Source organism: Phoxinus phoxinus (assembly GCF_949152265.1).
Source record: "Phoxinus phoxinus genome assembly, chromosome: 4".
NCBI lineage: Eukaryota > Metazoa > Chordata > Actinopteri > Cypriniformes > Leuciscidae > Phoxinus > Phoxinus phoxinus.
In genome coordinates this window covers 37,481,683-37,509,207 of record NC_136879.1, presented here as the reverse complement: position 1 = coordinate 37,509,207, position 27,525 = coordinate 37,481,683, and the positions used below count along the sequence as shown (strand labels likewise).

The window sequence follows — 27,525 nt, the reverse complement described above, 5'->3', positions numbered from 1 at the left end:
TATCAAATATATATTTTCAAAACCTGGTGGACTCTAAAAATGCAAAAAAAAACAATCAAAGCCAAAAATCTGAACAAGTTGTGTTTCAAATTTTAGGTTGATATCTCAAAAAATAATCTTTCAGTGAAATTTAGTTTGGGCGCAGTACCAAACTTTTTCACTAGTTGACATTACTGCCCATATAAGGGCGCCTCCATTTCCATATGTTGTTTGAGTTATCTGAACCATTATTTGTACAATTTTCATACAATTTATGAAGTAGACATCCTATTCAGAAGTAGTATTGGAAGATTTTGAAATCAATTCATCCTCTAAGAAACACAAAAAGATCCCGTATGTGCATTATAGCTCGCTGCCACATCACAAATGGTGAATCTATAATTTTTTTCTTTATTTTCAAAAAAATTTCAGACCTTTTTTTTCTGAAATAATTGAACGGATGCTATCTTTTAAACTCTTGGCATGAAAACAAACTAAGGTTTCTACCATTCTTTTATGATTTTTCATGTTCATCAATATTTCAAAATAAAGGTCTGAACACGCCTTAGGAGTATGAAAATATTCTTGTTGCAAATTGATAAATTACGGCTCCTCTGTAATTTATTTTGAAAATCAGTCACCAAATATACAAACTAGAGATTGATAAGCTTTCAAATGATATATAGTTTGTCAAGATTAGTTTAGGTTTAGTATAGGATATTACCGTTTTAAATATGTAATGCCAATATAATTATATCAAGAAAAAAAAGCAAGAGTTTGTATATTAGGTGGTCCCTGGATTGGCTAAGAGTCTGAAAAGGTTCACAGGATGACTCAGATGTTCCAGAAACCCTGGATTAAACCTGTGGGATCCTTATATTAGGAAACATCAGCTGCTGAATATGTTCCTTCAATATACAAGAATCTGGTTCAAATCCCTAATAAATACCAGGCATGTTGGCTTAGTAGGATCTGATCTTCCCTCTTTCCCTCTCTGGTACATGAGCATGGAGTAGAAGAAGACGTGCACCGGCCGTACCTCAGTTCAATTAGGGCTTAAGAAGAAAAAGAAATATTTATTAAAGTCCTGCTAGGCATTCTGAAACAACAAAGAGTCAGGATCAGTAATACGGACCAGATGAAAGGGATTGGCCGGAGCACACAGGAGATCATTAGTGGAGATCCCCAGCAGACTCCAGCTCATCTCCTCCTTCTCCTTCTCTCCAATATACATCAAACGAGTCTGTCGCTATGAATGCAAACCAGCCAGAACATGTCATGTAAACGCTCGCTTACGAGGATATGTTGGCGTGAGGCGGGATGATCTTCTCCCATAATCATGATTGCACACATTTGATTATCTCCAGGGCAGGGGGGCGGTCCTGCGGGTCACGTGACTTTGGGCTGCATTACTGCACGCTAATTACTCGGGACAAAGGCGAACTTGTTCTGATGAGTGGTTTTGAGGTCTTGCATGTCTGTTGAGGCTCTGGGACGACATTTTTTGTGTTTTAAAAGGAACGGTTGACCCAAAAATGTTAATTCTGTCATACCAAAACAGGATGTTTTTATGGATGTTTTTGAAGACATGGTCACTCCCCAACTACTTCCAAATTTTAAGACTATTCCTTCAAATATTTTGTTACATGAAGAATATAACTTGAATATCCTTGAATATTAGGGGTGCAACGATACACGTATTCGTATTGAACCGTTGCGTATGAGGCTTTCGATTCGGTACGCATTACAAACCGAACGGTTCATTGGACCAGGCATTTTTCCTGCCGACCAAAATTGCGTTATTTCAAATGTAGGCGCGCGGCAAGCGCACTCATAATGTAAGAGACGCTGGCGCGACCACAACATTGCCCAACATCAAATGGCAAACGTAATGAAAGCGGAACGAAACTGTGCTACTCGTTATTTTGTGCTTCACGGACCATATCAGTTTGGACCAATGCAGCGCGAGCCGATCTTGATCAAGCGACACTGTTACTACACAGCGCTAAGAGATCCAGTAAAGAAAGCATTTGAATTTGCCTCAGAAGTAATAACATCGCTGCGAGATCTAGTGAGAAACATTCACATTTCTCCGATATTAACGGATCAAACAGCGCTGACGTGGAAACCAGGAAGATGCATTGTAGGCCTAAAATACTTTCAAGTGACGTTACATCGATTTTATTTCGACATTATGAATAAAATTGCTGCCCTCAAATGTTAATCTGAAATAAAATAAACCTTTGTTTATAACTACTACAATATTACATTTTTTTTGTTTTTACAAGGAGCTGTTTTTGTTTTATATGTCAAGTATTGTCACAGTGTCTGGTTGTGTTTCCCTGGGTTATCACTAGAGGTCCTCATTCTCACGATGTCATTCACATTAGACTACATTTCCCAGCATTCTGTTCTGTCACTTATCTCATTATTGCCCTCAGCTGTTTCCCGTCACCTTGTTAGTTCTGTGTGTATTTATACCCTGTCTGTTTTAGTGTTTGTTACGGAGTCCTTGTCTTTTATCACACCACGTCTGAAGTCTGTTTCTGTCTATTCATTGTTACTTGTGTTTGGATTGCTTATATGGATATTGACCTCTGCCTGGACTGTTTTGTGAGTACGGATTTCCCCATTAAAACTTACTGCATTATTGGATCTTTTGTGTTTCCTGAGTGTGGATCGTGACAAGTATAGCTCCATCATTGCTCAAAGTAAAAAATGATCATACTTTATGATGTTAGTTGTAATAAATTTTATTTTAAAATTTTCTCTGGCATTTCTTTCTTTTTGCTGTATCGAAAACGTACCAAACCGTGACACAAGTGTATCGTATCGAACCGAACAGTGAATTTTGTGAAACGTTACACCCCTATTGAATATAGTATTGTAAAATGAATAAGCGTCTTTGTTTTGCAAGGAAAAGGGAAAAATCAAACTGTCCCACAAAAAGCAATGATGCATTTACACATTTGTGCCAAATGCTTATGTGCCGTCACAATCCCACTGACAATCTTTGTGCTTTATTTTTCATTAAGTGTGAACACGGCCAGAGTTGAACTGAGGGACAGTCAATGTCCTTCCGCTCAGGCCATCCAGAAAATACACGCACAACAACAGCTGATTTAGCAAAATCACTCATTCCCTTCAAAAGAACAATTGTCAATGTGCTGATTGTAGAGGAAAAATCTGTGCAATGTATATAAAAATGATAAAACTCTGTGAAAGCATCAGGGTCATTCTCAGGAAAATCCTGTTTGTGTTCTTTGTGTGTCCCTGAGACTTGCATCTGATCTATAATTCACGGCATACTAAAATATATGTAAAGCTAAATATTCATTTTAATTGTTAATATGAAATTCAAATGTTTTTCTTTCACTGCCTGTGAAATTTTGACAGTTTTTGAGCATTTTCTGATTTTTTTTTTTTTTTATATATATGTTTTTAATAAACTAATTATATAAATTAATAAGTTTTGGGTTTGTAAGACATTTTGTTAAAGCTTTTGGAAAAACCTCACTAAGGCTGCATTTATTTGATTAATTTCAAATACAGTAAAAATAGTAATATTGTGAAATATTATTACAATTTGATGTAGGTATTTTCTATATGAAAATATTGTAAAATGTAATTTATTACTGTTCAAAGCTGAATTTTTTAGCATAATTACTCCAATCTTCAGTGTCACATGATCCTTCAGAAATCAGTATAATATGATGATTTGCTGCTTAAGAAGAATCATTAATATAATGATATAATTATCAATGTTGAAAACAGTTTTGCTGCTTCATATTTTTGTGTAAACCGATTCATTCTTTTTAATAGAATTCTTTGATAAATAATAATAAAAAAGAACAGTGTTAATATGACTTTTTTCATTCATTTAATGCATCCATGCAAAATAAAAGTATATTTTCTCTATTTTAAAAAAAATTGACTGATCCGAAAGAAGGTTGAAGATTGACTGATCCAGGCAAAATAATTCCAGTTATAGCCAGTTCACACCAACAACAATGAGAGTTTAATTTCAATGGGAGCATCTGCGATCTGAAACACAATCACATCAAGCTGACAATAACGTGTGCTTGTGTATTTACTCATGTATCAGATCTCAGATAAGGCTGGATATGCTAAGCTCGTAGCTACACCGTGACATTTCTCCTCAGCAGCTGTCCTCTGTCATGCTAAAGTTACGAGGGTCATTTATCTCCTGCATAATTAACAGCACTGATGGATGGCCCTGGTTTATAAGTTTACTCTGAACGTCTGGGCTAACAGACCCACTTTCAGTTTCCCCATCAGCCGTTGTGGCGTTATAATGGAGGCTGGGAATGCTGAGTCATTCCTGGTGTCAGAGCCACCCCTCCAGACGACTCATCCTTCATATTTATCAGGATTAGAAACCATCCATGTGAATCCGAGACCCCGCATGTGCAGACGTGCGTGTCTCTGGCTCAGCAGCCGTCCTTCTCCTTCCCAGCATCCATTACTGGCAAAAATAAAGATGCATGGTCAATTATGCAAAGCTAACTTCACATCTGTCCTCTCCTGGACTAGAGTGCATAAAGCTTCAAAACATCAATCGAACCGATTGAAAACACATCAGAACCAATCAGAGGTGCAAGTGCAGAGAAAGCAGCCAATCAGGTGGGGTTTCACATTCACGGTAAACTAAAGACTGCTGTATGTGGAACGGTTACACTGTAGAGTCAGTGAAATATGAGCGCAGGTGTATTGTGATACATATTTCACGTGTTGTGTTGCTGCACAGACAGAAACACAATGAGTAAACGCATCTAAGTGGGTCATCTCAAGCCCCAAGTATCTAGGACAAACCAACGAGCCATGAGGACTGGTGAGAGTCCAACTCCACACAACGTCCAGAAGAACAGCTCACAAACCAGAAAAGCAGACTCACAGCGAGAGGAAGGTGAAGTGGAGGCGGTTTAAGTACTAGTGACTGACCAATGTATCAGACAATATTGTTTCATAAGTGTGCTCTGATTGATCGGCCGATAATCTTTTAATATAGTGTGTTTGATTGGTGGTCACTATAAAGGCCGCATGAAGAGCCGATCAGATGCTACAAAAACTATTTTTCTATGCGCAGCTTAAAATGCTTCATTACATTGACCAGTCTGGGGTCTATTTGAAGCATTATATCATGCATTATTATTTATTTTGGTGATATCAGCCAATACTGCTTGCAGTTACCAGAGATCGGCCCAAAAAATCCTGATCAGAGCACCCTTCTTTTTTTTGATTATCGCATTGGTTGATTAAAAGAACTGCATTTATGTATTTAATGTGTTAATGTGAGTATTATGTTGTGTTTTGTGTTAGTTGCACCCCCATGTGTTTGTTTCATGTGCTTCAGTTCAGTTTAGTCTTAAAGGTAGGGTAGGTCAGAATTGTCTAAAAAACTTTTATTCAAATTTGTTTAAACTGTCTTTATATACCAATGCATAATTAAAATGCAAGTACTCTGAAATAGAGAGTATAAAAAACTGAGTGACTCTAGTGTATTTAATCTTCAATAAACACAGCTCATTAATTCCATTCACTCCCACCTAAAAACGGGTGCGCAACTGCGCGCACGTGGGCAGAGCCAGTAATAGCGGCGGTAGTCATGGCGACGGAGAGTGACAGTCGCGCAATTTTTATACTCTCTTTTTCAAAGTACTTACATTTTAATTATGTATTGGTATATAAAGACAGTTTAAGCCAATTTGAAAAAAAGTTATTTAGACAATTCTTACCTACACAACCTTTAATTAACTCCTAGTTATTCTCCTCGTTTACTGGTTACGTTCAGCTGTCCGTCTTTTATACTCGCTGTCTCGTTCAGTTCATTGTCAGTTCTCGTCTGTAGTCCGAGAAGTTTAATGTGATCATTCTCCGTGCCTTCATCTATGCGTTATCTTCGTGTTTATTAAAGAAAATTACCATTTGATCTTCGTCATCTTCATTCTGTGAACTACCACATCAGTTTTGACAATTAAACACAATATAAATACATTAAATGTCACATCATGCATCATATTATACGTGTATATATAAATATATATAGCCTTTTTTTAAGAACTAAAATATATAAAATAATATATTATTTATATTTATAATAAAAGTTAACATTCAGTATCATATAAATATACATATTTAATATATATGTGACATTTTTAAGATGTAGTAACTAAAAAATATTGTTTTACTTAAGTATATTTATAATATTAGATTATATTTAAATTCAATACAATATAACTATATTAAACATTATGTAATATATTACATAATCATATTATACATCTTACAGTATTTTAAGATTTAATATCTCAAAAAAATATAATAATAATATTAATTAAATTTAATGTATACAATAATATGTACAATAATTAATATGAACTACTGAAAGAAATGTTATTAAAAATAGCCTAGTTTGCAAAAGGTGACTACTTATAACAACACTTAAAATAACAATTAAAATTCACATACATAATTTAATCTTGATTTTTATTTTTAAAATGATCTGTCACATCAGACTATAAATATTAATATAAATATATTATAAATAAAAGTTTTATTAAAATACCCTGAGCACTAATCTTAAATGGTCAACAACATTTCCAAAGACATTTCTGCACTTGTTTATGTGGTTTCGCCGCTGCAAAAGAGAAGGACACACAGATTGTAAAAGAGTGTGGAGAAAGAAAGCCTTAAGATAATTCAATAACGATCTTTCAGGGCTGGGCTTTGTGCACTGCATGACATGTTCAAAACCAATCCTCTGAGAGACGGACGTATGTCCCATGCAGCATGGGAAACCCCAACACATCTCAAACACAGATAATCTGATTACACAGCGTACACTTAGTTAAAACAACCCAACATTATCAAATAAGCAGACATTATTATATGTATGAGAAGGAAGAAGTAATCTCTTGTTCTCCGCAGAAGATGCAAATAACACTCACATGACAATTCTGGCCATAAGCCCGTGATTAAAGCAATAGAGATGAGTAACGCACAAAGAGCCATTTGAAGCAACAAAATCATTCTTAAGCAGTTTGTTTATCTCACTCAAGTGGGCATGTTGTCTGGACTCCCTCCATGCAAAGCTGCAAGTATATCAAATTAATTTAAGCCTGGACTCAAGCCAGTGTTCAGCCTCAGAAATTATTGCTTAATTTCCTGGGCAAACACAACTCCACAAATGAGTAACGGCAACAATGATTGATGAAGATAAAGTTAAACACACAAATACAAAGTTGTCGTGAAACTCTAGATGGCGCAGGCTCATAAATCCTTAACTCAATCTGCTTGCAATCACTTCATTCTCTATAGGGCACAGCTGATTGGTTCCCGCTGTATGGGAAGCTCGCTTCTCAGCATAAAAAAAAAAAATGCATTTTATGCATTTGGCAGACGCTTAATCCAAAGCGACTTACATTGCATTTCAAGGTACACATTTTACATTCTTATCAGTTCTTGCTTTCCCTGGGAATCGAACCCATGACCTTGGCGTTGCAAACGCCAACGCTCTAGTGTTTGAGTTACAGGAAACACATTCTTGCCTATTGTTTGCGGGAACCCTCCACCTTCCCTAGCTCCACCTGTATATATCTGCTACGGGCTTTAATTCATGTATGCTTGTACAGAGGCAGCCAGTAGGGCTGTCACTTTTGAGAAAAATCTAATTCGAACGGATATCAAATATCAACCTATGTATTCGAATATATTCGCATATCTACACTGATTTATCAAAACGATTTATCATATCTGACTATAACATAGTCCAACACGCTTTCAAAATAACACGCTTTTTTTAAATAAAAAACAAACGGTCTACTCATAGACTGTAAAAAATGCGCTACATTGCACTTTAAAAACCGGATAGTTTATTTGAAGTTCGATTACGGATATTTCACGTCATGTTCGAATGCATATTCGAATATCGAATAAAAAGTGACAGCCCTAGCAGCAAGTTGTTTTTATTTGCAGTGGAAAGTTTTGTAGCAGCATCTATAATCAACAGCAGCAGTAATAAAAGCAGCAGCTTGGCAGATCTATCCAGCCTAGACCCAAACACATTAACACTGTCATACTCATATAGAGATGCACCGATTACAATTTTCTAGGCCGATTCCGATTTCTTATTTTTTGTTGAGTTTGACCTGCCGATACCGATTTTCTTTTTTCTAACCACTTTACAGCACACACAAATATTTATTTTCTATATTTATATATTTTTTTATAAAACACCATATACTTTTACCCAAACTGAATAATAAAGTTTAAATGGGCACTTTTTTTATAAATATTTTTGACTCTTCATTCTATTTTCTGACATAGCCTACTCCAGTTCTTGTTAAAACCCACTAGACATGCAAATTCTTGGGCACTTTTTGTGTGAAATCATATTTATCTTGTCCATCAAAAGTGTGCTTTCACTTTAATTGAGCGTGAGCAGCGCAGCAAAAATAGACTCGCCGCCGAAACCCCCGCAGTACCTCCTACTCGCAGTGTGTGAGGTAAATAAATATGGAAACAAATCTATTTTTGGCCTTTGAGAATCGATTTTGAATCGACCACATTTAAAAAATCGATTAATCGAAAAATCAATTTTTTTGCCCAGCCCTAGTGAATGCACTCAATAGCCCCTTTCACACAGAGATTCCGGAAAATACACGGATAAAGTGACCCGGGATTTGACCCGGGTTCGTTTGAAAATGGTTCATTCACACTGCCAGTGATTTGCCGGAATCAGAGAGCGCGTTCACACACAACCCGGGTATGTCCCGGATAGACGCGTGACGTTATGATGTGACGTATAAGGTGGCGAACGAACGATCTCAGCTTCGGCGCGGATTGCAAGGAGCTCTCGGGTCTCTGCTTCAGTCCAGTTTGCAGACATCTTTTCGTTCTTTCTTGTATCGATGACGAACACAAACTTTCTTCTAACAGAGTAACAGAGTGGCACGATAACTACCACATTGCGAAGGCTCGTGCATCATCACTACGACACACCCCTTACGGCATTTGTCCTGGCTTTTGTTCACACAGCGCGCGTTCCGGGTCTGAACACGGCAATGTTACTAGGTCCCCAACCCGGCATCGATCCCGGCATTAAACCCGGGTCGTGTTTACGTTCACACAGAAGGCGTTCCGGCAATTTGCCGGCAATTTGCCGGGTTCAAAGTGCTGTGTGAATGGGGCTATTGATTAACATGCACGGCGGAAAAAATACGCTCTGCTCACGCTTGCGAGAAATGGCTGTAATTCACGAGGTTTCCTACATGTGTGCATAGATGCTGATGTTGCACGATGTTAATCATGCCCGAGTGCATTTCACCGGCATAAAATCGGCACCGTCCGGTAGAAACGTGAAAATGGGCCAATTCTGGTCACCAGCCGATCAATCGGTGCATCTCTAATTCATTACCATGCAAAACTCTCCAAGAGTTGTCATGACAGAACTATATTTTTTTCACAATTTCTTGAGTAAACGTAAGTGGTGTTTGCCCGTGCAATACTCACCACCACCAAGCTATAGTGTTGCTATGCAGTTACTAGCATGTTTTTTTTTAGCATTTTGCTGAGGTGGTAACTTGGTAACTTAATGAACCAAGTCCACCCTCAAATCTTTGAGACATTCTGGTCTCCTTTCTCCTTTAATGCAAATTTACTGGATTCTTTTGCCTTATTCTTTGCCAGAGAAAAAATCGCACGTCTGATCATTTAACTAATTTACACTCCAATCCATAACTTAAAGCAATAATAATAATGAATCCTTAACAAACATCACAAACCAACAGAACTTAGTATCCATACAGAGATTAAACATTTTTAAGAGATTAAAGACTTTGTTGAACGTGATGAATCAGAAGCAAAACTTCAAAAAAAGTAAAAAAAATCAACAAACTCTTAATTCAGAACCTAATATATATATTTTTTTTAAAGTACGATTAAACTCTGAATAATTCCCACTACTCCCTCAGAATAGTTTTCTTGACATGGAGTCAGAAACAATGTTTGCGGCGGGTGAATCCCGCTGCTCTTATTATAAACAAACACAAAACCAACTGTCTCAGCAAAAACAGTGCTCCATTTATTCAGGGCCATTTCTGGTGTGAATGAACAATTGTGTGGACGTGGGTATGATATGAATAATTCACGTCGGGAAGATTTAAAATATGCATATTTGAATCCCTTACACTTGGCATGTTTCATCACGGCACAAAACAAACGTCAAGATCTGTACAATCACCCCTGCTATTAAAACACAAATCACACAAACATTGTGTAGATAGAGAAGATCCACGATGGCTGGAACATGACAACGGTGACATACATACAAGTAAAAGATTGTAATCTCCAAATTACCTTATAAAGCACAGGTGAAAAATGTAAAGGCCATTTATAGCATTTTAAATAAAATATGCATGAGTCTTGAGCTAATACTAAATGAGTACTGATTATAGAGCTGATTGTTTTAGCATATGGCTGATTGGTGCATATTAATGCATTCCAACGCTTTTCATCTCTCATTCGCAATCTTCTCAGAACATCAGAGATCATATCTCCTGTTTAACTCAGAGAGAGAGAGAGAGAGAGAGAGAGAGAGATAGAGAGAGAGAGAGAGAGAGAGAGATGCAGTTTTCTCTTTCTACCCTAGAGACACATCAAGCTACAACTGAACGATCTTTACCTAAACACTCTGTTCTCCACCGATCTCATGTACGCTCTTTACTGTCTTATATTGGTCAATCACTGGATTTTGGAGCTGACCCAATAGATATTAGAGCCATATTTAGTTCTGGACAGGAATGAAAATGAGGCTGTGGGGGGATGTTCAAAGGATTGTGCTGTTGTTAAACAACAATACGATTGTTCGGCTGATTAAACATCTTTCCAAAAGTCTTTCATTAGACAAAAACTCCATAAAAAACAGTTCTGAAAGATGTGAGTTTTGGACGTGATGTGATCAAGGCCGTTTACACTGTGCTAGGAGGTAAGTGTCACTCACAGTTGCTTAAAATTCAATATGGCACCTATCCTGATTAAAGGTGCAGTAAGCGATTTCTGAGAAACGCTGTTGAAAATGGATCAGACCGAGCAGCACAACACAACACACTTCTAGCCAATCAGCAATAGGGGGCGTGTCCACTCATAAAAGAGGGAGGAGAGAGTGAGCCAATACTTACAACCGGCGCAATGTCATAGATTCACGCTGAACAGATTCACGCCCACTTTTAGGGGAAAACAAACCGCCATACAGTATCGGATCAAGGAAGTGGACTAACCTTACAACATGCCAAAGAGTTGTTGTGTGGTTGGGTGCACCAAATAATGTTTGTAAAAATATGTCTGTTATCAACTAGCCCAGGCTACCTACCATCATCATCCATATCTTCTTGTTATGGAAATATCCACGGATGATGCAATCGAAAGCTAAGTCAGGCTAGTTGTATGGCTGGACAGAAAATTGCACTCAGTAGGCTACTCTAAATATAAAGACATACTATATACATTTAAAGATGTTTACTTTCAAAAAAAGGAAGTAAAATCATTCATTGGCTTACGACTCGATGAGGTACGAGTAAATGTCCAGACACCTCTGGCCACTGGGTGGGGTTGTTACACCAGTTTGACGCTGGGAGAATAAAGGGACATGTTTTTAAATTGACCAAATTAAGTTTGTGGATGTATCTTTCACGCTCTATGGTAGGCAAGGTGGACATATAATTACTTGACTTGATGTTTAATCTTAGTGATTTCTTAAGTTATTCATGCCTGCCAGCTGTGTACGGACGTTGTTTTGTGCCGCTATTTTGTATTGAAGTCTATGGGAAGTCTAGTTTATTTTCCCCAAAAAAGGGGCGGTGACGAAATTGACAGTTAAGTTCCCGGATGTGCCGGTAGTATGTATCAGCAGTAGGGGGCGTGTCTGCTCATTATGGGGGAGAAGAGAGAGTTGGCCAATCAGTACTAGGGGGCGTGTCTTCTCATGATGGGGAGAAGAGAGAGTTAGCCAATCAGTTGTAGGGGGCGTGTCCACTCATGATTGGGGGAGGAGAGAAAGTTAGCCAATCAGTAGTAGGGGGACGTGTCCACCCATGATTGGGGGAGGAGAAAAAGTTAGCCAATCAGTAGTAGGGGGTGTGTCCACTCATGATTGGGGGAGGAGAGAAAGTTAGCCAATCAGCAGTAGGGGGCGTGTCCACTCATGATTGGGGGAGGAGAGAAAGTTAGCCAATCAGCAGTAGGGGGCGTGTCCACTCATGATTGGGGAGGAGAGAAAGTTAGCCAATCAGCAGTAGGGGGCGTGTCCACTCATGATTGGGGGAGGAGAGAAAGTTAGCCAATCAGCAGTAGGGGGCGTGTCCACTCATGATTGGGGGAGGAGAGTGAGCAAGAGGGAGATATTTAAAGAAAAAATGTAATAAGAGAGATGGCTGAGAAACATTACAAAAGAGAAAAGGTCAGAGGAATATCACTGGAAAAAGAAGAGTTATGATCAGGCCAGAGCTTTAGGACACGCGTTAATATTAGAAAAGCTTTCCAGCGCTGTAGAGACAGAAGCAGGAAGGCCTGAAAATGAACGGCTAGGTTGAAAGCTGTTTCTGCTCCATACGAGGAACATTAGTTTTACTGTTTCACAGAACCAAGATACGCTGATGTTGTAATGCTAGCTCTAATACAGGACAGTTTTGAGTGTCATTGTTTGTCTGGAGCTACTGGCGACTAACAAACTCTTGTGTACTGTGTGTTCATTTTTTGTTCTTCCTTGTCGTCCGTTCATCATCTTCACATTATTTTTCGCAAAGCTTTATTTTGCTTCGCTTTAGCTATGATAAAGACACATCCACTCTTGCATTGCATGTTTCGTGCATTTTGGGGGCGGAGCAATGAATGGAGGGGTGTGTTTGTTTGGGTTGATTTCAAATATCAACAGCGTTTCTCAGAAATCGCTCACTGCACCTTTAATGTGTTTGGTAATTATCACTTCTCAACCAAGCAAGAACATATTATTGGCCAATGTCGACAATCTCAAAAGGGCCAAATATAGTTTGAGTTCATCCTCCTGCATGACCATGTCACTAGTATATTAGTAGTGCAAGCATCACTATTATAATCAGATAAAACAGAAGTAAAGCCGTCATAGAAGGAAGCCACATTTAGTCTTTTGCCTTAAACAAGTACCGTAAGCAACTTGCTGACTTGGCTTTGTGACTTGGCAGAAAGCAACCACCTAGCAACTACCCAGAAGACCTTAGCAACGCCCTTACAACCACCTACAACACCCTAACATCATGCTATTGCAGACTGAAATGTCATTACAGATCATATCTCTACTATAATTTTATGCATTTAATCAGTTAACGGAAATGCACCAAAAACATACATATTTAACGAGGGATGATCTAGTGCATGTCAGCATGTGGCACATATTCTGAGCATCAATGCACCAGATGCTAGACAGCAGGGGTCAGACCTTCACACACACCAAGAGAAGCCACGTTTATTCTAGAGGAAAACCTCCAATGACACACAAGCAGTGATGGATTGTCACGGTTGTGTTTTAAAATCAGCAGTACACTGAGCTCTGGGCTGGAAGGACAGGGTCACGGGAGAGCTTATGCCCTTGGCATTGACTGAGCATCCTGCAGATGAATTCATAACTCGAGCACAAACATCTGATGCATCTCCAGCGCGTCTGTTTGACTGACTGCAGAAAATCAAACTCATAACCCATAATTAACAGCATCCCAGAACACAGAACGTTCCTATAATGTCACCATATGGTTCTGGTTTGGTTATTTTTGGGAAACAACTCCTAACGTTTATTTTTTTTTACAAGTATAAATTAAGGTAAAACCCAGTAAGTAGGTTTTAGTGACAACCTAATAAAAACCTGCTGTAAAGGTTATAGTAAGGCTTTGTTTTTCAGAACAGAAAACAAATGTTGTCACAACTCTAATAAAAACAGAACGTTTCGTAAAGGTTCATTTAAGGCGAATTTGAATTAAAAACATAAACTAATGTTCCCAATTTGTAAAGGAATCCTATTAATTTCTATCAAATATTGGAACCATAATGCATAAATCATAAATCCTCAAAGAATAAGCTGTTTCTGGGTAAAGTTAAAGTTTTAAGATTCTTAATTTGTTATGTTCCACAAGGGCATCTGAGATACTGTGTCTTAAATACATACTTATAGTAATATGTTGGAAATTCCCATTAGGATCCGATTGCTTTCAATTCAAATTATGACAGAATTTCCGTAAGAAATTGCTGACCAGGGCGGGAACCAAAAACGGTTAGCTGAGAATCACTGAAAGCAACCTAAAGGTGGCTTTTTTTAGGACATTTGTTACGGGTATTCATGCAGTCTAGATAAACACAATTACAGCGAGTCAATTAACATTTCGCGCCCAGCACGTGCGGTCTCTAGTGATGCCGCAGTCACGCGCATCAGCGTTTGTGTCGCCTCAACGCAATTCCACACAAAATAATGCCATTCATTTACAAATTTGTTTTATTGTGTGTACATACCTGTCATCGTTCCGTATTGTATTCTGTGTGTGTGGTGATGCGAGACATCATCATGGCATCCAGCGCGTCTCTCCTGTCAAGCACACGCGCGCTTCTAGTGTTTAGCTCGCGGCTGAAGGGAGGGAGGAGCGCGCGCGCTGTAGCCGTGGAACACCAGAGCTTACCGTTGCGCGCGCGCACACTTGTTGGTGTGTGTGTGTGTGTGTGTGTGTGTGTGTGTGTGTTTAATTAATACTAGTACAAATAATAGTTCGGTTACAATTTATTTTAAGGTGTCTTAGTTACACTGTAATTATACATGTACTGAGTAATAATAATTAACTATGTAAACTATGTAAACTTAGGGTTTGGATTGAGATTTAGTTAGGATTAGTTACATCATGTAATTTAGCATTTTGCGATTTTAACATTATGTAACAATGACACTGTAAAATAAAGTGTTACCACTCATTTTTAGGCTACTCAATGGATGTAATTTTTTTATTATTATTTAATTAATTATGGGTTTTGTATTCTATACACTTACAAACATAATAATCATAAAACAACCAAATAGTAATAGTATATGATAATAATAATATTATTATCAATAATATATACTTCATTATATATATTATATACAAAACCACACAATATATTATTAATAATATATGATTATTATTATAATAATACGTTTTTTATTGCCATTTACAAGAGCTAAAATCTTTATTAGCACTAAAATGAAATATTTAGTCATAACATAATATTAACCATATCTATATAAAATTGAGAAATATTAAATATATGTGCTGAAATCTTCTGAAATGATTCAACTGTAAACTTTTTCGTTTCACAATTACCTGATGAATGTTTCAATTTAATCACCATGCAAATTAATAACTGAAATGTATTTAATATTTAATGTTCACTGACAGGTGTGTTGGGAAATACATTTTAACACTTTACCAGACTGACAGGGGTCAGGTCTGAGTCTTGACAATTGGCGCCCTCTACTGAGATCACTGCAAAACTGCACGTAAAGTCTTTGCCCAAATAAAAAACAAATAAACAAACAAACAAAGTCAGTTTACATAATCACAACTTTTACTCGTGTTCCTTTTAGCATGTTAATATAAACCATTAAGACAGGAAAAGAAACCAAGAACGATTGGTAAAAAAATAGCTTCGTAAAATTAAACCGCCAAAGATGATGCTCCACCGCTGACAAGAGCGTAACCTACATCTCGAATGATCACACACCACAGTACTTACACTATTCTTCCTCGCTGAAAGGCTACAGAAGCTTTTAACTAAATATCTCCTCCAAATATACACAACGGAAGCTGGGCTAAACATTTTCCAGAGATGGTTTCTTCATATACAACGATCGTGAAGTGTGCAAAACTGGACTATTTACATGAGACACTTTACACTAGACCTCTAATGTTAGTCTATGGTAGTGAGTGTGACGTCTGAAATGTTGCAGACCTCTTCGATTTTAACATGGAGCGACAAAAAGTGCAAACGGGAATTTCATAAAATGGGATTTCTCGTTCTGTCTCGCCCATTCAAACGAATATTACGACATGTAGAAAAGGTGAGCACCATCATCACTGGTATTCGGAGACGTGAGCTTTAGAAACGGTGTCTGTTAAGTCCATGTGTTCTCCGTATCCCCGTTCCAGTCCACGGGACGCAGAGTCCCGTTTTCCGAAGTCCATTCGGAGCTGAAGCCATTGGCCCCTTAAAAAACTCAGTTCCCAAAGCGACTTCTCCCCCGAGGGCCGCCCCTGCCCCACCCACCCCGATGAAACGGTGGCTCGTTTCCAAATCTGTCCGGGCCCCTTTCGGGAGCTTGATCCCGCCAGTGCGGTTCCTCTCCCCTAGGACCCATGGGGGGCCTGTGAGGGGGGAAATCATGTCTTGGGGGGAAATCGTGTCTTGGAGGGCCCATCATGGGCATCCGGAAACGGCCCACAGGGGGTTCGCCAAACATTGGGTTGGGTCCCCTAGGGGGCATCATTTGAGGGGGATGTATGGGATGAGGCCCGTTGTTGGGGAAATGGGGCATGAATGGTGGGCGGAGCCCCACAGGGGGGTGTGGCGGTAGGGGTCCCGGTGGTAGGGGTCCCGGTCTGGGCCCCCGGATCCCCGTGAGAGGTGGCGGGCTGAGCGCTTGAGCTCCTGCCGGGTCCGTGTGACTCCTGGGACCCTCGAGAGTGTCTTCTGAAGGTTCTTTGGTTGGGCTTTCTGATATTACAAAAGAAAAAAAACGACACTGGCTTTAGGATATTAATGATCTCGAACAACATGTACACATTTATAAATCTTGCCAGTCAAGTTATGCGAGAAATTACAGGATATTCATCATCTAATTTTATAAAGCATCGCTTAATTTTGCTCATCTGTAATTGACTGGATGGTTTCAAATCAGAATATAGTTTTACAACATTAGCTTAGGAAGATAAATGATTCAGAGTTACATTTTGAAACGTTTTAAAAACCATAATAGTTTCTTTGGAGTAAGTATGCACTGATGAATCATTTACAAGACAATTTCAATAATGAATAATTTAAAATATGATTAAAGTATATATGGGAAATTTTGTTTTCATTAACTGTACATTAAGTGACACTTGATCAGCTGTACCTGTGATGGATGGAGGAGGACCTGCGGGGTTCATAGCGGCCACTGGGATGACAGGAGGGAATCCTGTATGAAACAATTCATAAGGTGAATGTGTTATTATTTCATGCTTTATCTATCTATCTTTCCATCTTTCCATCTATCTATCTATCTTTCCATCTTTCCATCTTTCTATCTCTCTATCTATCTATCTATCTATCTATCTATCTATCTATCTATCTATCTATCTATCTATCTATCTATCTATTTGTCTGTCTGTCTGTCTGTCTGTCTGTCTGTCTGTCTGTCTGTCTGTCTATCTATCTGTCTGTCTGTCTGTCTGTCTGTCTGTCTGTCTGTCTGTCTGTCTGTCTGTCTGTCTGTCTGTCTGTCTATCTATCTATCTATCTATCTATCTATCTATCTATCTATATATCCATCTATCTATCTATCTATTTGTCTGTCTGTCTGTCTGTCTGTCTGTCTGTCTGTCTGTCTGTCTATCTATCTGTCTGTCTGTCTGTCTGTCTGTCTGTCTGTCTGTCTGTCTGTCTGTCTGTCTGTCTGTCTGTCTGTCTGTCTGTCTGTCTGTCTGTCTATCTATCTATCTATCTATCTATATATCCATCTATCCATCCATCCGTCTATCTGTCTATCTATCTATCTATCTATCTGTCTGTCTGTCTGTCTGTCTGTCTGTCTGTCTGTCTGTCTGTCTGTCTGTCTATCTATCTATCTATCTATCTATCTATCTATCTATCTGTCTATCTATCCATCCATCCATCCATCCATCCATCCATCCATCCATCCATCCATCCATCCATCCATCCATCCATCCATCCATCCATCCATCCATCCATCCATCCATCCATCCATCCATCCATCCATCCATCCATCCATCCATCCATCCATCCATCCATCCATCCATCCATCCATCCATCCATCCATCTATCTATCTATCTATCTATCTATCTATCCATCTATCTATCCATCCATCCATCCATCCATCCATCCATCCATCCATCCATCCATCCATCCATCCATCCATCCATCCATCCATCCATCCATCCATCCATCTATCTATCTATCTATCCATCTATCCATCTATCCATCTACCTACCTATCCATCTATCCATCTATCTATCTGTCTTGTTTGTGTTTGGTACCTGTAGGCATCTGTGGCGGGTTGAATCCAATAGGAGAGAAAGGTGGAGGGGAGGCTCCTGTGATCATGGCCGGAGGTGGTAAACTCATGTTAGGAAGGGGTCCTGGGACGACAGGCTTAGCCAAAGGACTCTGTAATACAGAGAGGAAACGGGTGAGGAAGGACATTTCCAACATCAATGATTGAGAAATCCTACAGAAATGGTTATAATGACATGAGCAGTGTTGGGGAAAGTTACTTTTTTTTTAAAGTAATGTATTACAATATTCTGGTACTCCCTCAAAAAAGTGTATTCACGCCTGTACAGAAAGTTCAACACGAGGTCCTGTCCCAGATTTTGTTGTAAATTTAAAAGTAATGTGTTACTTTACTTTGAAAAGAGTAATCCGATTATGTAACTCGCATTACTTGATACCTAACATGATACCCCCAACACATGACATGAGTAGGCAAAGAGTGTTCTGTGTGTTCTTTATTGCAAACAAAACACATATATACAAACCTTTAAAAATACATCTGAAAGTTTTGAAATCAAAAGTAAGGATCAATACCGGAAGAAATAGTAAACAATAATGTCATAGGTGGATGGTATCAATCGCAGGGTAAAACTATGAATTGAAGGGTGATTTTTCATTTGAACGACAAATTTAAAGTCCCCTTGTGGTGAAAATCCAGCTTTTAATGTTGTTTATATATGTCTATGCTGTGTTTTTAATATTCTTTAAGACAACCATGTGTAAATTCATAAGTCAAAACAATTGCTGAGTATTTTCTCCTTAACTCAAAACGACTGTTTTAAATCGCTGGTGTTTCTGACGTCACAAACTACCTTGTAACCAATCAGATCCATGTGTGATCGTCAACAAGTGGATTTATGAGTGAGTGGAGGCGGGGCTCATTTGCATATTCATAGAACCGTGTATACTAAATGAGGCCAGGGTGTAGAGTTACATGCAAGCTATTTTAAGGCATGGAGAATTTTTTTTTTTTCAAAGAAAAAACTTTTAAATATGTTATTTTTGGTGATTAAAGATGAGTTTTAAGGGATAAAATGATTGACAGGTAGACTTTAAAATTGATTTCCTGCTATCTGAAGTCACACATTCAAATCTAAAGATCTTACGTACTGTACAACATTCAGCTCCCATTCAAAACAATAAAGAGGTTTCTTCTTCAATTACATTTTTTGAAATGTAAGTGAAAAATAATCCATCGCCTGACCCTGGCATCATATCAGTCTGAATGTCAGCACCAACATGAAAAGATATAAAATCCTGTGGAGATGTTGACATCCTCTTCACAAGTTGACTTATTTTAACCAAAGTCACCCGACAGCAGGAAAGTTTAGAAATAGCCGAGTGGATTTACTCAAAAACAGTCTCACAAAGCCAATCTTTTGACTATCAGCATAAGGTCTGGTCCACTTTGCACCTTTTCTGGGCCATCCAACTCTTCAGGAATCCACTACTTGATTTTTGCCCAGATTTACAGTCTGTCTGCAGATTTATCTTGACCGATTTCACAAAAAAAATAAAAATCACGTAGTGTATGATGCACACAGACTCAGTTGTTCAGCTTCAGACTTTATGTATTCAGAAGAGATCAAATATGTTTGATATTTTGAGCTATTTTACAACACAGTTTCCGTTTGTTATGCACCTCCTGGCAATGAGGAGTTTCTGCTCGAGTTTCAGGAACAACTTGTTTGTGTGATTCTGTCATTTAGTGTATGACGCCCAGTTTTTCTCTGTGACCATTTACAAAAGTCAAAGTTTATGATTTTTAAAAGTCGTTCATTCTTCAAAGAACTTGACTGTTTGTTTTTTTATGTGCAGATTTCTTGTTGTTGTTGGGTATCAGAAATATCACAATAATACACTGCCAGTAGAAACACAACTATTATTATGAAATATAAAGTTTTAAAATAAAAAAGTATCAACTGAACAAAAACATTGAAGAAATTATCTGAATGTGTGCAATATATTTTTTGTCCTTCCAAATACAGTTATAACATCACAGACTAAGATAAAATGTAATATACAGTTCTGTGCATGAATGTCTAGTAAACTTGTTGTGTCTCAAACTAAAAAGATTGGATGAAACTCACTTTGGGCTCTTTGCTGGAGAACTAAATCACTGGATTTTCCATTGTATCAAACATGATTTTGTTCTCATGTGATCTGTTCAAATACTAAACACCAAAGGGCTTTTCATATTGTGCTTAACCCCAGGTTATCGTCATTCTGACCCTCACTTTTAACCCCGGTTAAAGGAAAGTTTCACACTTGTAAATAGCACCACTTTTGCGCTGATAACTGCATTACGGTGCCAAACTTGTACAGTGTGAAACAACGCAGTGTTAAAATGTTATGACTAGATGCTTAGCAACCGACAAGCAATCGCATGCCTCATATTCACATGCGTGTCCTCATATTCACATGTTTTGGACACAGAAACACAGTGCATTGTATAAACTGTGGTTTCTGTGTTTGAGGGGGGGAATGTAAAGTAGTTACAGAAAACCTCTGAACTGCATGAAGATTCATTCTTACCTTTAGAGTCCAAAATGTCCATTTAGGAAAAACTTGATATTACAGTCTGCAATGTATAATACGAGGATGCGTAATGCTAGACCAGGGTGAGTGTGGAGTAATAGCACGAGAAGAATGACCCAGGGTTAACTATACTTCAAGTGTGAAAAGCCCTGGCATAAACCAGCCAATGAGATTCGAGCTGCGGTTTCTTGTTAGCTTTAAACAAGATCCGTGAATGAGACAGTGATTGTAGGAGACACCAGGGTGTTTATTTTGTCATCTTTTAACTAATACCTTGTCATGCCTAGTATTGTTTTTCTCATTAATACAACAATTGAGAGTTGCAATTCTTCCCTATACTGTGCAGACAGAACAGATTTAGAAGTGAGCAAACACTGTTTCCCTCCAGTCAGATGCAATAAGCACCGAGACAGACAACCATTCCTTGAACTTCACAAAGTTTGACAAATCTAGCAACAATTTTTCCTCAGAAATTGTTCTGCAACGGCCTGTGAACTCAAGATTCGACGATCCAATGGCATGAAAAGTCCAATATCTCTGTAAATATTTTTGTTTGTTTCACGTTTATAGAGAACTTTTTAGGTTTCGCTCCAGTCATACTGATGTATTCACTTTTCAGCACTTTATATTTCAATATTGCATTGAAGTTTGGTCCCAGACACACACACACACACACACACACACACACACACACACACACACACACACACACACACACACACACACACACACACACACACACACACACACACACACACACACACACACACACACACACACACACACACACACACACACACACACACACACACACACACACACACACACACACACACACACACACACACACACACACACACACACACACACACACACACACACACACACACACACACACACACACACACACACACGAACTAAGTCCCGTATATCCGCTGACCCGAGAGACTCTCCATGAGCACAATCCTGACTAACACCTCCAACACAAACACTTATAATGAGTATGCAGAATGACGGCAGACTGATGACATCTAGTGGCACGGTTCCCAAACTAAAGAATAATACACTGTATAACGTGGCTGCTTGGACTGGTAAAAAAAAAAAAAAGAAACCTCACCAATGCACATAGTTTAGAGTTTGGTGCATTGAACCGTAACACGAGATTCATGCAACAGTGGTCTCATTTCTGGAGCGAGACATGCTCAACACTGAGACAGAAGTGCTGACTCTGACATGTAAGTGTTAAGAAAGATGTTAAATCCTATAAAGATAGATGAACCTGCAAATGCACGAATGTGTCCAGTGAAATGCCATCTATATGCTCACCTGTGACGCAGATACTACAATATTTAGTCAGATTTTTCTTTTGGGGATTAAAATCATTATGTTTAGTTTTTTGTATGTTTTAGACTTATGTTCCATGCAGTTTAAACAATAAGATTACAAATAAACTGTAAAATATATTATTTTTCACATACGTGTATTTGAAATGTCACTTAAAAATATGGTAACACTTATTTTTTTCAACAAGATTACATTTGTTAATGTTAATTCATTAAGTCTCAGGAACATTTATTAATCTAGTTATATTTAAAAAAAATACTACTGTTCATTGTTAATTAATGTTCGTTCATAATAGATCAGCTAATGCAAATTGTAAAGGATTGTAATAAAAAATTGTAAAGGATATATTATATGTGTAGAAATGCAAATGCAATGATTGATAAATTATGTCCAATACTGCATCATAATACCTAATGCAATGCAATAACTAATGAGTTGAGCTTAACTGTCAAGTGTTACCAAAATTTACAAAAACAAACAAAAAACTATAAAGCTATACATTGTAACCAAAATATTTAGGCATTTAAATTGTCTGAAAACCTTTGCATTAGGTAAAATGCTAAAATACCAAGCACAATACCTTTTCCCTCATTTTGACCAGTAATAGTTTTAGAATTTAAAACAAAACAAAATTATTTTGGGGCTATAGATCTTTAAGATATAAAAAGATATGGAATGGAATACACATTGTACAGATTTTTGCCACTATTTACAGTCTGGACGAGTAGACGCTAGTCGTGAAAAGTCAGAGCCAGTCTGCAGATATTGGGCCATCAGAATGAAAATCATGTATGTATGATGGACACATTGTTTTCATTTGTCATGCATCTCCTAGATATGAGGTGCATGTTTCTGCATGAGCTTGTTGTGTTTGGAACGACTTAAAAAGTCTGGTAGTCATTTAATCTATTTTCAATCTGTAACCATTAAGTGGTGAAGCGTATGATGTCTAGTATTCAAATTTGAAAAGTTGTGTAGTGTACTCCAGCAGGAACACAATGAGGTTCAGACATTTGTGTGGCTTAAAGGTGCAGTAAGTGATTTCTGAGAAACGCTGTTGGAAAGTGGATCAAACCGAGCAGCACAACGCACTTGCAGCCAATCAGCAGTAGGGGGCGTGTCCACTCATGATGGGGGAGGAGAGAGTGAGCCAATCAGCAGTAGGGGGCGTGTCCACTCATGATGGGGGAGGAGAGAGTGAGCCAATCAGCAGTAGGGGGCGTGTCCACTCATGATGGGGAGGAGAGAGTGAGCCAATCAGTAGAAGGGGGTGTGTCCACTCATAATTGGGGGAGGAGAGAAAGTTAGCCAATCAGTAGTAGGGGGGCGTGTCCACCCATGATTGGGGGAGGTGAGTGAGCAAGAGGGAGATATTTAAAGAAAGACTGTAAGAAGAGAGATGGCTGAGAAACATTACAAAAGAGAAAAGGTCAGAGGGATATCACTGGAAAAAGAAGAGTTATGATCAGGCCAGAGCTTTAGGACACGCGTTAATATTAGAAAAGCTTTTCAGCGCTGGAGAGACAGAAGCAGGAAGGCCTGAAAATGAACGGCGAGGTTGAAAGTTGTTTCTGTAACATTAGTTTTACTGTTTCAAAGAACCAAGATACGCTGATGTTGTTAGTTCTAGTACAGGAGAGTTATTGTTTGTCTGGGGCTTTTGGCAACTAACAACATCTTCGCTTTATTTTTCACAAAACATTATTTTGTTTTGCTTCAGCTATGATAGGCCCATCCACTCTTGCATTGTATCCTTGAGCATTTTGGGGGCGGAGCAATGAGGGGAGGGGTGTGTTTGTTTGGGTTGATTTCAAATATCAACAGTGTTTCTCAGAAATCGCTCATTGCACCTTTAAGTGTCCAAATACTTCTTGATTGCATTGTTTGAAAGGAAGTCGACTGCTGCTCCAGGGGAACATTGTGTGTTTGGCTTCCATGTCCCTGCTCACTTATCAATCAGGACAAATGGTTTATACATACTACTATAGTAAAAAAAAAAAAAAAAAAAAAAAACCCCTGCATAGTATTAAAGGGCTTTAAGGCTAATACAGGTTATAGTAGTTGATGCACAAGACCCTGTCAGTGTTTCTCAGGGGAATCGTCACCCACAGCACTTACAGTACCGCACAGACTGTTCCTGATGCTGGCTTGAGATCTCAGTAACTCTCCAGGTCCTGGATCAGACCTTCTCTTGAGACTGAACCTTCAACCTTTGAGTTAGTAGACTGGATCCTGAACCATCAGGCTGCGTTTACATCCACAGTATTTAAAAAAAGCTTGCCCAGATTGGACAGTACAATAGAAGCAATGTGAAACAGCCATTTGAGTTTGTGTTCATGAACTATTCAGAATTTGGGAAATGTATGTCCAAGCTGCTTTTGAGTGAAATTAAATTTGTTTTATTTAGCCATTGCTAAGATATTGGTGAATAGGACAAATGCCTTTAAAAGACAAATGGTGGGACGGTCATTTATTTTAGAGCGTTTTCAATGTATTTTATACATACCTGCATACCTCGTTTTATATAAAAAATTATATTGGTTTTAAATAACAAATAAATAATTTAATAAGCTGGAGTTATGCATTTATTCAAAGAATTTTGCAATATGTTCTAAAAAAGAAAGAAAGGTACACATCTATAGTCGATGTGCAAAGCGAAAAAAGCAATGAAATTATGACCAGAAAATTAAGAATATTAGTCACAAATGTATGATGCTGGAACTGCGAAAATGTTATAAAAGTAGTTATATAAATTAAGATATTAATCTACAACACTCTTTTAAAGTGTCTAAGCTTTTTCAAACATCACATTTCACGCCATGTGTGTTATATAGCTGTTTGTGAATGTAATAGTCTGCAAAGTATGAAAGATCGAAGAGCACCACAAATAAAGTTATTCTCCCCTAAATTAAAAAATAGACTCTGAACTGCTGAAGCGAGTCAGTTTCACTTCCTGTTACATACACTATGTAGCAAATTTGTATAATGTCCATATGGTCTTCATTGGCTGTCAACGAACAGCATCTACTTTGACCCTCAAACACTGTAGTTGTAGCTGAGACTGGAAGAGTTTGGCTTGTGTTGTCAAGTTGAGAAGATTGAAAAAGTTGAAAAAGCAAATCCACTTTGCTGCACTTCCAAAGGACGAGACTCGCGCTGGAATTGATATGATAAAACTGCCGCCATCTTTACTGCTCGTATCACTGTATATCAAGTGCTGAGGAACATCCGGAGCTGATGGTAATGGTTGTTACATTTTCAACACGCGCTGTAAGCAGTCGACCAATCACAACAGACTGGGCCGTCTGACCAATCAAAGCAGAGTAGTCTCTCGGAGAGGAGGGGCTTAGAGGCTGAATCTTCGAATGAACTGGTTTCAAACTCTTTGAGAAATGAGGTGACATGCAATGTATATTATGAGGAAAATAAAGTGTTTTTTGACCTTTGATGCATGTGAACCTTTTGCATGAGACCTCTAAAATTAAAATCGCATAATAGGCACACTTTAAGTCACAGTGGTGTGAACACTGAAATGTCTTGAAAAAAGTTTGTGAACCTGATTTACTGTAGGTGAGTTTAAAGAAAGGCCTGAGTTAAGACTCACAAACACTGGATTCAGCACTGAGTTAAGCAAGATATCAATGTGCAGAGTGCAAAGTAAAAAAAAAAGGTTTTGCTTGATTAAACTGCTAAAAGAAAAGCCCCCGGTTTCCCAGATTTACAATAAGTAAATCCACTTCACCAGCTAATTACTCTCCGACAGAGATGCCATAGAAATATACAGAGCTGCCGCAAAATTGTAAGTTCAAACAAAACGATCTAAAGATGGCTATGTGGTTGTTTCTTTGGCGCATAAGGTCTGTAATTTACAGTGAAAAACTGTAAACCGACATTCCCAGAATTCCCTGCGTAAAGGTCCGAAACAGTCCGAAATTTTCGCATGTGTTTGAATTTTGAAACACTATTTAAAATGCTTGCTACGGATGTGAAAAAGCAGAAAATTTAACTTGATCCGAGCCAAGTTTCGGAGCCAGTGTGATTGACATAACGCGAGGTCGTATTTATTGTTCTAAGGGACTTTCACACCTACCTTGTTTGGTCCGGATTTCCGGACTTTTCAGTTTGATCCGAATCAAGTGTGAAACCTCCCCGGACCACGGTCGGAAATTTGGTCTGACGAAAAGAGGTAGTCTCGGTCTGGATCAAACTGAACAAAGGTTTGGTTCGTTTCTAGTGTGAAAGCATTTTCTGTATGGTTCGAACTTTTACAGGAAGTTCTGGTGGTTCCCGCAGGATTGCTTGTAGTCTTCTCCTCCTCTCCTGCCGGCGACGATAAAATGTTTGCACGACGAGGACGTTCATTTGGCGAATTTGAACTAGCCTCGAGTATAGTTGGTGCTGCAGGTAGTAATGCCGAAATAATAACAACGTCGCAACGATATGCGTCTAATCATTCATTCTTGTCAAAGTTTTTTTTTCAGTTTTTTTTTTTTCATTCGTCAAAGTTACCCGCCGACGTCAGACGCACGTCCATTTACAAACCAATCAATATCAAGTTGCGGGCCACATAAAGGATGACGACAGGGCGCACGCATGTCATGTAAAGTTCTTTAGTGCACTCGCATAATTGCAATGTGAAACCAAACCAAAACTTACCGAATGTATAAAATGTATCAAAACATGAACTTTGGTTCGGACCTTGGTGTGAAAACGCCCTGAGTGCGAAAATTTCGGACGCAAATTTCGGACTCAGTGTGAACTCCACATTTGAAGGTATTTTGTTTAAATAATTGTTTAATGTTTTTTTTATCAGTTATGTACATTTGGGTTTTATGATACTACATTTGTTGTTTAATGAATATTTATTGGATTATTGATTTATATAAATATATTAATTAACTTTGTATTCAAACTCATGGCGATTACCTGTATATGCATCAGCTTGTGGATAAGATATTTGATGAACTGATTATTTTACCATCTGCATTATTATGACATTATCAGTTTAAATTGTAATTCTTGTTCACAGGTTGTTCTGTAAATATGTTTATAATTTTACTGTATTTTTATAGGATCAGTGTCTCCCACAGGATGTTGTGCAACTGTGGCCCTCGGTCCCTCTAGAGGGGTTCGGTGGCCAATCAGCAACATGTGATTGTCATTGAGTAGATTTTTGACCTGGTATGAGTGAGTGGAGGAGGGGCTAATTTGCATATTCATAGAACCGCATATATTAAATGAGGCAAGGGTGTAGAGTTACATTCAATGTTAAGGCCTGAAGTTTTTTTTTTCAAGGAAAAAGTCATTCTGGTGATCAAAGATGAGTT

At 38.3% G+C, this 27,525-nt stretch overlaps 2 protein-coding genes across 2 annotated transcripts in view; both read right to left on the bottom strand.

The window, feature by feature from the left end:
* The window catches only part of tiam1b (TIAM Rac1 associated GEF 1b), a 95,612-nt gene extending 80,887 nt beyond the window's left edge, over positions 1-14,725 (bottom strand). Inside the window, exon 1 of the mRNA XM_079609899.1 lies at positions 14,530-14,725. The gene's annotated coding sequence lies outside the window, so the exon portion shown is untranslated. The remainder of the gene's footprint in view (positions 1-14,529) is intronic.
* Positions 14,726-15,408: 683 nt separating this feature from the next.
* The window catches only part of scaf4b (SR-related CTD-associated factor 4b), a 45,077-nt gene continuing 32,960 nt past the window's right edge, over positions 15,409-27,525 (bottom strand). The window contains exons 17-19 of the mRNA XM_079609924.1: positions 18,301-18,430; positions 17,159-17,221; positions 15,409-16,758 (exon numbers count right to left, since the gene is read on the bottom strand). Of these exons, the coding sequence (XP_079466050.1) occupies positions 16,262-16,758; positions 17,159-17,221; positions 18,301-18,430 (690 nt within the window). The 3' untranslated portion in view covers positions 15,409-16,261. The remainder of the gene's footprint in view (positions 16,759-17,158; positions 17,222-18,300; positions 18,431-27,525) is intronic.